This window comes from Olea europaea, unplaced genomic scaffold, assembly GCF_002742605.1.
Source record: "Olea europaea var. sylvestris unplaced genomic scaffold, O_europaea_v1 scaffold479, whole genome shotgun sequence".
Lineage (NCBI taxonomy): Eukaryota > Viridiplantae > Streptophyta > Magnoliopsida > Lamiales > Oleaceae > Olea > Olea europaea.
In genome coordinates this window covers 350,900-365,145 of record NW_019263103.1, presented here as the reverse complement: position 1 = coordinate 365,145, position 14,246 = coordinate 350,900, and the positions used below count along the sequence as shown (strand labels likewise).

Here is a 14,246-nt window from a genome sequence, read left to right as displayed (position 1 = left end):
ACATCCACTCAAGGATCGAACCCTATGAATCACCCAAGATCTACTATGGGCTGTAACAACAATCAATCTACAGGGGGCTTTTGTTCGAGTGCAAAAGGAAACGAAGAACCAACAAAAAATGAAAGAGAACAGAAAGTTCGAGAGAGAAAGGGGGTAGGTAAAAATGAAAAGTCACCCGTCCAAACTCTAGAAGCCAACACAATATAGAAGCAGCTAGAAGGTCAATCATCAACGGTGAGAGAGGTGACACTTGGCAAGATCTGGTGCATCTGTTCTTATTAACAAAAATGGGTTTTAATCAAAACACGTTTTTATTACAATCCGATTAGTCCAATTAGCCCAGCTCAAGTGACAAGTGATCCAACCCACAAGCACATCAGGATTTTTCCAACCCAATCATCATTGTGATAGTTTTTCTCTACATTCTCCACCTTGGTACAATGATACCAGCATCATTTATAGTGATTCCTATAGTCATGACATCATTTGCTCATGCACCTGATACACAAATCAGCAGCAATTTACATTAAGCTACTTAAAATAGTCCAAGAACTTGTTTAAAGGCAGTATTTTAGCTCCAACATTAGCACGGTTAAAATGAGGAGAAATCTTTTCAAGTTTAACAACACCTTGAGATATCACATCTCTAATAAAATGGAATTTCACATCAACATGTTTAGATCTATTATGCAGCACAGGATTTCTACTCAAATATATAGCAGATTGGCTATCAGAATATAAGACAACATCATTTATGAAATCAAATTCCAAATTCCTTCTTTAATTGCATCTGTAGCAGCTATATATTCTGCTTCAGTTGAAGACAAGGCAACAATCTTTTGTAATTGTGATTTCCAACTTATACAGGAATTACATAAGTGTAAACATAAGCAGAAGTTGATTTTATGTTATCCCTATCACCTGCATAATCTGAATCTGTGAAACCACTCAAGATAACACCCTGAGATTGTTTTCTATACTCAATTCCTAAGTCACAAGTCCCTTTTATATATCTTAGAAGCCATTTCATAGCTTCCCAATGAACCTCACCAGGATTTGACATGTATCTACTTAATACACTTATTGAAAATGCCAAATCAGGCCTAGAACAAATCATTAGATACATAATTGACCCCACGGCATTAGAATATAGCACTCTAACCATTCTTTTAAACTCTTCTTCAGTTTTGGGACATTGATCATTAGATAATTTGAAGTGATTAGCTATAGGTAAACTCACAACTTTTAGCATCGGACATTGCAAATCTTTCAAGTATTTTCAAAGCATAAGATTTTTGATTTAGGCTTAGTGTGCCCTCTCTTCTATTTCTTTTAATTTCGATACCCAAGATTTTTCTAACAGGACCTAAATCCTTCATTTCAAATTCAGATTTTAATTTGTCTTTAATTGACTCTATTTCCTTTATGTCATGACTTGCTAAAAGCATGTCATCCACATACAGTAGGAGATAGAGTGAATTCTCACCTCCATTTCCTTTACAATAAAAACAAGTATCGAAATTACTTCTTTTAAAACCAAGTCCAATCACAAAAGTGTCAAATTTCTTGTACCATTGTCTTGGAGCTTGTTTTAAATCATAAAGTGACTTTTTAAGAAGGCATACTAAGTCTGAATTTTTTTTCACTTCAAAACCTTTAGGTTGTTCCATAAAAATGGTCTCTTCAACATCTCCATTTAAAAACGCAGTTTTTACATCTAATTGATCCAATTCCCAATTGAATTGAGCTGCTAGAGCAAGTATTTCTCTAACAGTTGTAAATTTTCCAACTGGAGAAAAGATTTCATTGAAATCTATTCCCTCTTTTTGGACAAAACCCTTTGCCACAAGTCTTGCTTTGTATCTAATGTCATTGTCATCTTTTCCACCTTTTTTGATCTTATAGATCCACTTGCAATCTATAACTCTCTTTCCCTTAGGTCTTTTAACCAAGGTCCAAGTTTTATTCTTTCTCAACGATTCCATCTCATCATGCATTGCTTCTAGCCAATGCTTAGAGTCCTTGCTACTCATAGCATCTTTATAGGACCCAGGTTCATTCTCAATGAACTCCTGAACAGTGAGAAGGGATATTTCATCATCTAATCTAACAGGTGGTCTTATTTCTCTCCTCTCTATCTCTAGCAAGTTGATAATCATTTAAGGGTTGATTAACCTCAAAATCAGATTCATTTTGATCAATTTCTTCATCATTTTGAGCCTCAATTTCACTATTTTCAATCTGATCATGTTGTAGATTATCATTATTAACTTGCTCCACCTCAATTTCAGTTTCCCTTCCTTCATTTTCAGTCTGACCAGATTTATTTATTTTATTTTCAGATTTTAAACAAGGCAGATCAGTCTCATTAAAGACCACATTTCTACTTATTATGATCTTAAAACCTTTGGTCTCTCTTACCCAAAGTCTATACCCCTTTACCACTTCACCGTAGCCAAAGAAAACACACTTTAGGGCCCTAGGTTCAAGTTTTCCAATAGATTGAAGTGCAAAGGCTGTGCATCCAAATATTTTCAGATTACTTAAATCTACAGATTTTCCTATCCAAACTTCTTCAGGGGATTTAAATTGTATAGCACTAGATGGGTTTCTATTAATGAGATAACTAGCAGTTTTTGCAGCGTCTCCCAAAAATAACTTGGGAAGTCCAGAACCCATTAACATGCATCTAACTTTCTCAAGAATAGTTTGGTTCATTCTTTCAGCCAAGCCATTTTATTGTGGGGTGTGCGTCACTATTCTGTGTCTCAAAATGCAATGCAATTTACATAATTCAACATATTCAAAATTGCAAAACTCAAGCCCATTATCAGTCCTCAACACTTTAATCCTTTTATTTGTTTGATTCTCAATCAAAGTTTACCATTCTTTAAAAGCATTAAAAGTTTATGTTTAAGCAAAAAGAGCCAGTTTTTTCTAGAAAAATCATTTATGATTAAAAGAAAAAATCTAAAACCAGTATGTGTGGGCACAGAAGCTGTTCCCCAATGATCAGCATGCAAATATTCAAGAATAAACACAGATTTAAGCATCCTAGGTAGAAATGGTAATCTATTTTGCTTTCCTAGTATGCAATGATCACAAAGATCGAGTTTCTCAATTATATCTTTACCAAAAGCACCTTGTTTTTTCAAAATCTAAAGTCCTTTGTCACTAATATGGCCCAATCTTTTATGCCATAATTGTGACTTATCATTGGGAGCAGAAATTGCTGCTAATGTAGAGTCAAAAAAGTTTTTAGTATGTAAAATGTAAAGCCCATGTCTCTTGGGGGCTTCTGCAACTAATTGAGAGCCCCTCAAGATTTTGATGTATCCATTGTTAATCACAACATTGTAGTTCAAGTCATCTAGGACACCTAAGGATATCAAATTTCTTTGTAGGTCAGGAACATACTTGGTCTTCTCTAAGATCAATTCATTATTACCTTCCAACCTTAAGGTAATTGTTCCTATTCCTTTTGCCTGACCAGACATGTGATTACCCATTAACACTTGACGTCCATTTACATTTTCAAACTCACTAAACCACTATCTTTTAGGATACATATGAAAAGTGCAACCTGAGTCAAGGATCCACTCCTGAGTAGGTGAACTGTGTGTAGCAACATAGACTTCATCTATATTGTATTCATTTCTATAAGCCAAAGCAGCACCTCCATCATTATTGGACTTATTTTTCAAATCATTAAATCTCTTATGACAATCTTTGATAAAATGACCTTCACCTAGGCAGTAAAAATATTTTTTACCCTTGGTTTTGTTTTTCATTTTATCTTTAAAGTTCACATTCTTCTTGTGTCCTAGTTTTTTATTGAAATTGGCCATCTTTGGATTTGAATTAGGTTTAGACTTAACCATCAAATTTTCACCACTAATAGATTCTCTTTTTTTTTTCTTTTTTTTTTTTTCAGATTTTAACTCTAACTCTTTATTTCTCAATGCATTTATTATCACATCAATAGTTAGAGTCTCCCTTCCATATTCAATAGCATTTTTAACATCTTTGTATTTATCACTTATTGAATTTAACAAAACCACAGCCAACTGATCTTTTGAGAGTTTCTCATCACAGTCGACTAGGTCACGGGATAATCTGTTAAATCTCTCAATGTTTGCATTAAGATCAAGAGATGGATCCAATTTGAAACCAAAAAATTGTTTTAGAAGATACACTTTATTAGGCATGGTTTTATTCAAATATGTATCTTCCAATTTTTTCCACAACTCAACAGCAGTTTTTGTCTCACCAATTTCTCTCAACACATTGTAGACAAATGCAAGAATGTAGAACTCCATGCAATTTCATCAAGTTCAGTTATCTTAGTTTCTTCCATATTATCAGGCCATGACTCATCAAGGGCCTTTGCACATTTTTGTTGAAGTAAAAGAGCTCGCATTTTCTGGCGCCATAGACTAAAGTCTCCTTTACCATTAAAAATTTCTAGTTCAACTTTTGTCGACATAATCAAAACACAATTTGATAATGCAGTGTACAGGCAGATCACTTGCAACTAAACTAATATATATAACTTGCAAGAAGTCAAATATCATACACACTAAACAAAATTAGAGTGTACAAAATACAAGTTATATATTTCAAATCATTCAGTAAGTAAACCCAGCAAATTGATTCACTATAGAATAGGCAGTTCACTTAAATTAACACATATAAGTTCACATATACCTAAGTCACAGTATGCTATGTACAGTGTAAGAAATATATGTAAGAATCATGTAGGGAAACTAGATCGATGACTGAAGTCAAGGCAACCCTAAGATTCCAGACAACTCAAGAGGTTTCTGGACATAGGTATTGCCAAGAGAAGCCACAAATCTAGGGTTTAAGGCTCGGTTGCAGAGATCTCACAGTACAGGCTACTATAGTATATGTAACTCGAATAATACGGAACGAACTCACCAAAGAAACCTTGTTAGGGTTTCACAAAAATAACGAGTTCATCAGAACTTGTGCAAGAATCCTTGAATCTACCAACACCGACACCAAGAACCACCGCCAAGTAGCTCTGATACCACTGTTACGATTAGTTCAAGAAAAATCAACCGTTTAGTTTCACAAAAATATGAAATAAGATACTGAAGATGAAAGAAACATAAAAGAAAAATGCAAGAACACAATATTTTCGCCCTAAGGCAAGATGTTCGGAACCGGAGTCCCTAATCTCCTTTTGAGCTTCCGCCACCGAAAGGAATCACTATATTAACCGAAATCCCAAAGATTACAGTTCATAGTTCATGGCACTCAGGCGAAATCACATCAAGATTTCGCATACAACAAACTCACAGAATATACATTGAACATCCACTCAAGGATCGAACCCTATGAAACCACTCAAGATCTACCATGGGCTGTAACAACAATCAATCTACAGGGGGCTTTTGTTTGAGTGCAAAAGGAAACGAAGAACCAAAAAAAATGAGAGAGAACAGAGAGTTCGAGAGAGAAGGGGGCAGGTAAAAATGAATAGTCACCCGTCCAAACCTTAGAAGCCAACATAATATGGAAGCAGCTGGAAGGTCAATCATCAACGGTGAGAGAGGTGACACTTGGCAAGATCTGGTGCATCTGTTCTTATTAACAAAAATGGGTTTTAATCAAAACACGTTTTTATCACAATCCGGCTAGCCCAATTAGCCCAGCTCAAGTGACAAGTGATCCAGCCCACAAGCCCATCAGTATTTTTCCAGCCCAATCATCATTGTGCCACTATAGTTTTTCTCCACATTACTAATTTAGATTTTGCATGAAAGAATGTATTTAGTAGTCATATTCATTTATGCATATTTATATATGGTGTGATAAAAATATTTGATTGCAATAAAATTATTAGAGTATGATATATTTTGTTTATATACAGTTTCTGACATGAAAGATGTATGAATCAATGAATTTATTATGAAATTGAATTTGTGTCAATAAAATTTACATGAAAAATAGATAATTTAATATTTGCATTATACATGGAAAGTTTTGAATTTCAAATTGTTTTGGTTTCTTGTGTGAACCGATGCCAATATTTTCTGCAGCCTGTTTGATAGGGTCGATGTGAATGCATGAAGTGAACTAGAGTTCCATTAATGTCCTATTATGTGTTCATGTTCACAAGCACAAAAAAAAAATATTGGAATATTCTAATATTCATTTTGTGCTCCGAATAATTTATATTACACTTCTAGTATGCTTGGTTTCTGATTTCGAAAATTGTCGCTAGTTTCTTGAATTGTCATCTCGCTTAGAGAATAAAACAAAATGGACAATAGAAAGCCTCACTGGATTTTGATTAAAATATGTGATATAATATCTGTTCAAGTGGATATAATATTACATTATCGCGTTACTAACAATTGTAAACTAGACGTTTAGCATTATGAGGTTGAGAATTGTCATTACATATATGATAAATGTTGAAAGAGATGATGATCAATCTTAAAATTGATTCAACCTAGGAATTGTGGAGGTCGTACAATTCATTCTCAACATAAGACTTTGCACAGGTAGCATTGTCCATATGTCACAATTTTTAATTAACTTAAACATCAGAAAAAGTTTCTAAGAAGAGAGAAAGTTTGAAAGCCTTTGTACATATGAAAATGTTATACAAAGATGACAGACCCTTAACCAAAAATTGTTAAGCTTGATAGTCCTAAGTATGAAAATGCCTGAGCATTCATAAAACAATGACGTCCCTAATAAATGTATGGTGACTGAAGATGGAATAAAGCAGGTAAACATAATTAATGATTTGATTGAACTTTATATTGTTAAATGAATATTTTATTGCTAAGCTAAATCCTACTAGAATTGTGGGGATAGGATTGTTGTGTTCATTATATTCTCAAATAAAGTTTGGATGCATCCCAAGATTTGTAAGCGCAAAGATGATTGCTTCAAATTAAAATTTGAAATATTTTAAATGATAAAATATATTATAATAAGTACCTTTTTAAACTTAAGATATAGACAACGTTGAAAATTGAATATCCTAAGCAATATTACAAAATCTATTATTATTTATTTTTACTAATGAGAGCGTAGTTATTTTGTTGAAATCCTCCAAACAACTAGAAAAGTGGAAGATAAAATTGTGTTTTATATGAAGTTAGATGGAAGTATGATGACCCAAATTTTTTCAAAAAATATCCTAATTGATGACTATTTGCGCATTTTATATGATTTAATCAAGATAGACACAGAATATCGTGTATTGGTAAGTCTCGATATACATTGTTGTCATAGTATCATTTGACAATTGGTAGCAAATTAAGCAATACTAATTATTTTATCGATGAATAGCCTATCAGATGTATTTTCAAATGGGTTATCTATAGAGAATAGACTATGCCTTGATGGAAATGGGTGAAAATCCTAAATTAATTGGTCGGCTTAATATATAGACATCTAACATGGACAAGGGAAGATCCCACAGACTAGGTTCAATAGGAAAAATAGTTATGTTTGACTGATTAGAAGCATTTCGGAGTTTTAACTCCTCCCCATTTCTATGTTGCAAATAAGTGCTGCCAACCCTAGTTAGGATAAGCTAGCTTCTAATGGTGACTATATCTTGTTAGTACAAGCGGAATATTGTGGCTACTCTTTATAGATTATCACCTATATGAATTCGAATATGACTAGTTCTATGAGAATTTTACCTAACGGATTCTCTTGCACATTGGCAGAACTAAGAAGTTTCGGGGCTAAAATAATGAACATAATACGACACCAAAGTTTACTATAAAAGATAATATGTTTGATCTATTTTCTAGGCTTGACAAAATGGTAGGTAGTTCAAAACGTGATTAGCCTAGTGAACCTGATAGATTTCTAGTAAGGAAGATTCAATGTGAAAACCACCGATCCTACGGCATTATATTTATTAGTACTTTTCTTTATTTTTCTTTTTTTTTTTTAAGTCGACTTCTTCTATTCATGTAGGGAATTATTGAAATTTATGGAATAAATTTTATTCCGGTGAATTGTAAAAGTCTTTAATTAGTGAGATGACTAGTTGCGACTATTCAATAGTAAAGGACGTATATTAAATAGTCTTGTTGTTTCAAAATGGGTGTGATTATTCAGAAAGGTACATGATAAAAAGTCATGACTTTTTAATAGGGTGAAATCTACTCCATTACATATGAAAAGGTGTCATCTAATGATTCACATTTATTGATGCCAAAAGATGTAATCATTGAAAGAGAGACATGGAAATCTATAAATAGGACATTTTTAATTTCATTTATCTACTTCAAATCAATCTCATATAATTAATTTATAATTCTTTCCTTCTCCGAATTATGTAATAATAATTTTCAAATTCTTTTCGAGTTTGTATTCAATATGTAACATTCGATATTTTTCATTCTAGAAGAAGACAGTCAAGCATTGGTTCGTCTGTCAAAATCAATGTTATAATATTTTTATTTTAGGAGTGTTATATCTTGGAAGACATACGTCAATTTAATCATGTTACAATTAGGGGCTGAAATTTCTCTCAAGGAGATTTGTATCCACACACCTCACATTTTATATAGCTTCCTCCTAATTTTTATGTTTCAGTGAGTCAAAACTTGTATGCATATCTTGGTATTGATAAGTCAAAATTCTATCTGAAATTTTTCACACATCACAATTTTATTATCTTTTCATGTATGTACATTTGTCTAAAAGGAATATAATTTGTGCACCTGATTTTTCAATTGCAAATGGTGCATATCAAAGATTCATGTTGTTTTAATATGAGTATGACTATTAGAAAATGTAAATAATGAAAAGTTATGGCTTTTTGATAGGGTACAAATTGTAACATTAAATATGACAATGTGTGATATAATGGGCCACATTTATTTAGATCAAAATATCCAATTGTTTGAATATATACGTGAAAATCTATAAATAGGACCATTCTAATTCCGCTTTCTTCATTCCAAATCTATACCATATAATTGATATCTAATCCTTTCATTCTCTAAATAATGCCAAAATAATTTTCAAATTATTATCGAGTTTTGTGTTCAATATGTTGCCAGATTTTGCGTTCAATAATTTTCTATGCAGCCTTGCTCACGTCCTTATCGATGAAGCTACCATTCACCTAGTTTACGACGAGCTAAGATTTGTTATTGACTTGTTTTTCTTTTTATTGGATCTCTTTTGGCAAGTTAAGCCCGATGATTAGTACCTCATACTCTTCTAAGTTGTTCGAAGCACGGAAGCTGAACTTTAGTGTGCAGATCGGGTGATGTCCATTCGAGCTTACTAAGACTATCCCATTCTAATCGTGACTCTTTGAACTAGCCATCAAAAACCAATTTATATGGCCTCTATTCCGAAGACTGCAAAATCTCTAAATCCATGGTAATTAGAGTTTCCCAGGTAAAATTGGAGGAAAAAAAAAATCCAGCCAGTGCTGGATCCCTGATAGTAGATTTAGGTCAGAAACGATATCAAACTAGATGAGCTTACTTGCCCATTTTTTAGCCTTCTGATAGCGTTGGGTTCATGTAGAACTTGCTTCAACGAAAAATGGGTTAATATCTCAATGTCATGAGCCTGAAAATATGTTTTCAATTTCTTGGAGGATTTGATTAGGGTGAGAGCCAATTTTTCGTGGAGGAATAATCCTAATTTTTTGTGGACCAACAATCAAGGACAGTGACAATGAGATAATTATGAAAAGTAGACCACCATGTTTCTAGCATCAACAACAACCTCAAGATAAAAAGTCCTTTTCGGAACACTTGCTCACTCAATATATCATGAAGACTGAGACTAATTTTTAAAACCAGCACGCATCTATCTAGACTTTAGAGCAGCAATGGGAAAGATAATAGCCACTTTATCAAGTACAACCCAAGGGACCTTGCCTAACAACACAGAGATAAATTCTAGAGAATAGGTAAAGGCCATCAATTTATGTAGTGGAGGTCAGTTACAAGAATTACACATGAAACAGCTTGCTATTATTACAAAAAAGGTGCCTAAGGTGAGGAACAAGTGGATCAGTCTAACAAAACCACAAAAGAAAATCAAATGGAGTCTTTCAGACAATCGACGGGTTAGAGCAACCATTCCTGTCAAAGATTATGTATGTCCGATTCCATTCCAACGGTGACGGTAGAAGTTCAAGCTTGATAAGTAGTTCGGAATGTTTTTAGATATGTTCAAGAAGCTATTTAAAAACTTACCATTTACAGAAGCCTTGCAGTATTGGTAGCAAATATATAGATAAAGCATTGTGTAACAAATATATAGATAAAGCATTGTGTGACTTAAAGAAGTAAACATTAACTTAATCCCTTTCTCTCTTTTCAAGAAATTAGATTTGGAAGAAGCAAAAGCCATTACAATAGCTGGCAGACAGGTAGATCAAACACCCCTATAAAATCAACTGGATAATAGAATTTATCAACTAGACTAATCAAGCTCGGCTAAAAAAAACTCTTTGCAAGGGTAAAATCCAACTGACGGTGTTTAAAACTAAAGGGATGTGGAAATCTTAGACTAGTCAAAACCTAATTAGGGTGTAAAATCACAATGGCTAGTTGGTTGAATTTGGCTAGTTTATGGTAGGGAGGAGCGGGAAAGGTTTACGCTTTGGCCATTTCGTACACAGGTAATTCAGTTAAGAGTGGCTACATTGACATTAAATTATTTTCTGGTTGCACCACTTTTTAATTATAGTAAAAATCCCCATTCTTTTCTAATTGCTATATTTTTATAAACTATGAAGGATAAATAAGTCTTCTTACACCACTTTATGGATATAAATCATCATAAAGAATAAGATTTTATAATTAATGAAATGTTGATGATAAAAACGTTATGAAAAACATTTAAAACATAAGCGCTATAAAAAGCAAAGATTGGGTGCTTGTAATGAAAATAAAAAGTCGTGCAACTAAGAGAAATTGTGGTGACAATTTACTTACACTTTGAGTTAATTAAGATAGTTAACCAATTATCAAATATCATAATTATTATGGTGAAATGGATCAATTTGATGGTAGAAGTGTATGTTTGGAGAAAACTAGCATGCGTACGGGATCGTTGACAAGTAATAATGTGATGAGCTAAGGTATCATTCCATGACAAATAATTGTTAACTATAGATTACTAATTGTATAAAATTTGTTGTGTTGCACAAAAAAGTTGATTATTTTTAATGATCCTAAATAAAGCTACTAATAATATAAAAGATTAGCTTTTATCGTATTATGAAATGCGCGTATCAGCTATTCAGAATCCACCGATTATCATTTATTTCTAACTCTCGAATTTCGTAATGTAGTGTTCTCTAAGTGTTCGTGACATTCAATAATCCTATATTGTCTAATCTTCTATTCCAAGCCAAACATAACATATCTTAAGCATGACCCGACCATATTTCTAATTCGAATTCATAAGCAACACAAGCATTCAATCACACAATTACACACGTTCTAAATATATTTCCTATACCTAGTATCTGCATGTCAAATATGTAGTATTCTACTTGTAGCTAAGCAATTAAATAACACAATATTCATGTATATTTAATCAAAATGCAAGAAATAATTAAAATATGATAAGTCTTGAATTAAAAATATAACTCAAAATGTTTCATCATTCATTGAATACATGAGAAGTTAAGCCCAACATGATTATATCTAAATTACACAAGATGTTGAGAAAAGAAATCACCCAATTCAATGAATAGATGTAGATGCTTGAGAAATCAACTTCTAACATTTTTCCTTCGATTTGAGGCTTAAATCTTCAACTCATTATGTTAAATCTCTCAAAAGGTCTTGCTCAGCGTAACTTCAATGATAGAATAATTGTTATTCATGTTTTGGACCTTGCCAAGGTTATATAAGATGCTAAAGATACCATTCCATAACATTAAAAACGAGAAAATGGAAGAAATTTTTTGCCTCAGGAACGAACTAGACGCGTGCTTAGTGTCATATAGGGCACGTGACTTTAAGGATAATTTACGCTTCTAACAACTCATAGGAAGGGATCAACATGTGCCTGACCTGCAAAACCAAGCATGCGTTAGCTGAGACTTTGCAGCCAATTTTTACAATTGGTCCCTGAAGTACGTTTGGTCTTCAATTTTTTTTTTATCCCGTCGATGGCTATTCGTATTCAATTGAGTCCTAGTACTCTCGAATGTTCATTCTTCAGTCTTATCCATCTTTTGATTATTTTCACTTCAATCCCTGAGCTTTAACTTCTTGTAATTTAGTCCTCTTTTTTTCATTTTTCTCTAATTTCACCATCTTATGTCGATTTGTACCAATAAACACTGTACATATAAGTCATAATTCATCAATATAACCAATAAATGCTCAAACATAAATGTCCAAATAAGTGTACAAAATACAATTATCAAGTTCCAGTTTCGATAACATTACACTCGTCGAGGTAGAGTGGTTGCTTGAGTAGAGTGTTCATGGTGAAGGTTTTTTGCTTGTCTTCCACTTCTAGGATCATCTCACACATTTCAAAGTCCAACAAAGCTCGACTAGTTGCTAGGAATGGTCTTCTTAAGATCATTGGTATATCTCAATTCTCTCCAATGTCAAGATCTACGAAATCAGAAGGGAAGATGAAATTTCCAGCTTTGATGATCATGTCTTCAATTTCTCTCCATGGGTCTTTTATCGACCTATCAATCAGTTGTAGCATGATTGATATCTCTTTTGGCTCCAACAATCCTAGTTTTCTATAAATGTTTAAGGGCATCAATTTACTACTTGCTCTACTGTTACGTAAATCTCCTATAGAGCAAGGTAGAATGAAATTACCTAGATCTTTTATCTTCGGTGGGAGCTTATGTTGGAGGATTGCATTGCACCCTTCAGATAATGTAACTGTCTCATGTTTAGGTAGCTTTCTCTTTTTAGTCAACATCTCTTTTAGAAACTTGAAATAGTTTGGAATTTGCAAGATTTTACAAATGAAAGGAATGTTGATTCGTAGCTTTTTAAGGATTTCTAGCAAATTTTCAGCTTGATGTTCTACAAACTTTGAGGAAATAGAACTAGAGGTGTAAGTATGTTGACTAGAATGGTTGCCTTAACTTGATTCATCTCTATTGATTCTTCAGATTGATCGACATCTTCCTCGCCAATGGTAAGTACTTGATTATTCTTGATCCCTTTCCTTCTTGTGCTGATCTTTGGCGATTGAATTCCACTCCTAGTTGTAATGGCCTGAACCTATTCTTTTTTTGGCTGGGGTTATAGCCTTTAGAGAAATGGAATAGATAGGACACAAGTTCTTTTACATGGAGCAAATTTGATAGATGGTGTGCAGTCCACATCACTCTCTATAGCTCTAATAGCTATACCTATTTTCGTGGATTTTTCTCTATGTCACTAGGCAAGGCACCCTATGGTCTGTTGGATAATGTTGCTGTGACTTGGCCCACCTAATTTTCTAGGTTTTTGGATAGAGGCCTAATAATTCTGGATTCGAATCTCAGTTTTGTTAATATACTTAACAAGTAGGTCCTCCAAAGTTGACCTTTATTCCCACTGAAATCCTAGCGAGGTGCTCTGAACTAGATTTTTCTTGCTCTAATTATTTGCCCACGAGAAGTTATGATGATTTTTCCAACTAATTATATGTGTTTGAGCGAGTGCTGTTTTGCTGCCCCTGTGAGTTTTGGAATAGCTGACCTTTATAGGCCGAATCATATGAGTGGATACTAAAGGAAAACTGGCAGCAATATGATTTGTCCCACAACCTATGCAAACTGGTGTCGACTAGTGTACCATATTCACAAATCGAGATATATCATCTAATTTCTTTGCCAGCACCTCTATTTTCTTTGCTATTACAATTACTCCATTGACATTATATTTACCTACAGATTTCCTCGTAGTGCTCCTGTCGATTGGCTGCATAAATTAATTCTTTACTATACTCTCATATAGCTCATGAGCCTTATCAATATCTTTTTCCATTACTGATCTACCTGCTAAAATATCTATCATATTTTTGTATTCTTGGTATAATCCATAATAGAAGTGTATATCTGAGCCTGTGATGTGATCTTGGTTAGGCCAAAGTTGGTCGAGAGTTCACTGATTGTGAATTGAGGCATCGGGACGAGAATTGAGCTTAGTTCGGGCCAACAAAGTTATACAAATGTGTGTTCGAGGAACGGAGTTCAAAGGAGTGAGGTTGGCAAGCCAAGGGCCAAGATTGCT

The 14,246-nt window shown here is 33.5% G+C and overlaps 1 protein-coding gene across 1 annotated transcript; it reads right to left on the bottom strand.

Annotated features, from left to right (window-relative positions):
* Positions 1 to 12,594: 12,594 nt before the first annotated feature.
* On the bottom strand, positions 12,595 to 14,000 carry LOC111388260. The gene is made up of 2 exons (XM_023012948.1): positions 13,961 to 14,000; positions 12,595 to 13,049 (listed from the first exon to the last, which is right to left on the bottom strand). Exons 1-2 carry the CDS (start codon positions 13,998 to 14,000, stop codon positions 12,595 to 12,597), a joined length of 495 nt encoding a protein of 164 aa, XP_022868716.1.
* Between the last annotated feature and the right edge of the window lie 246 nt (positions 14,001 to 14,246).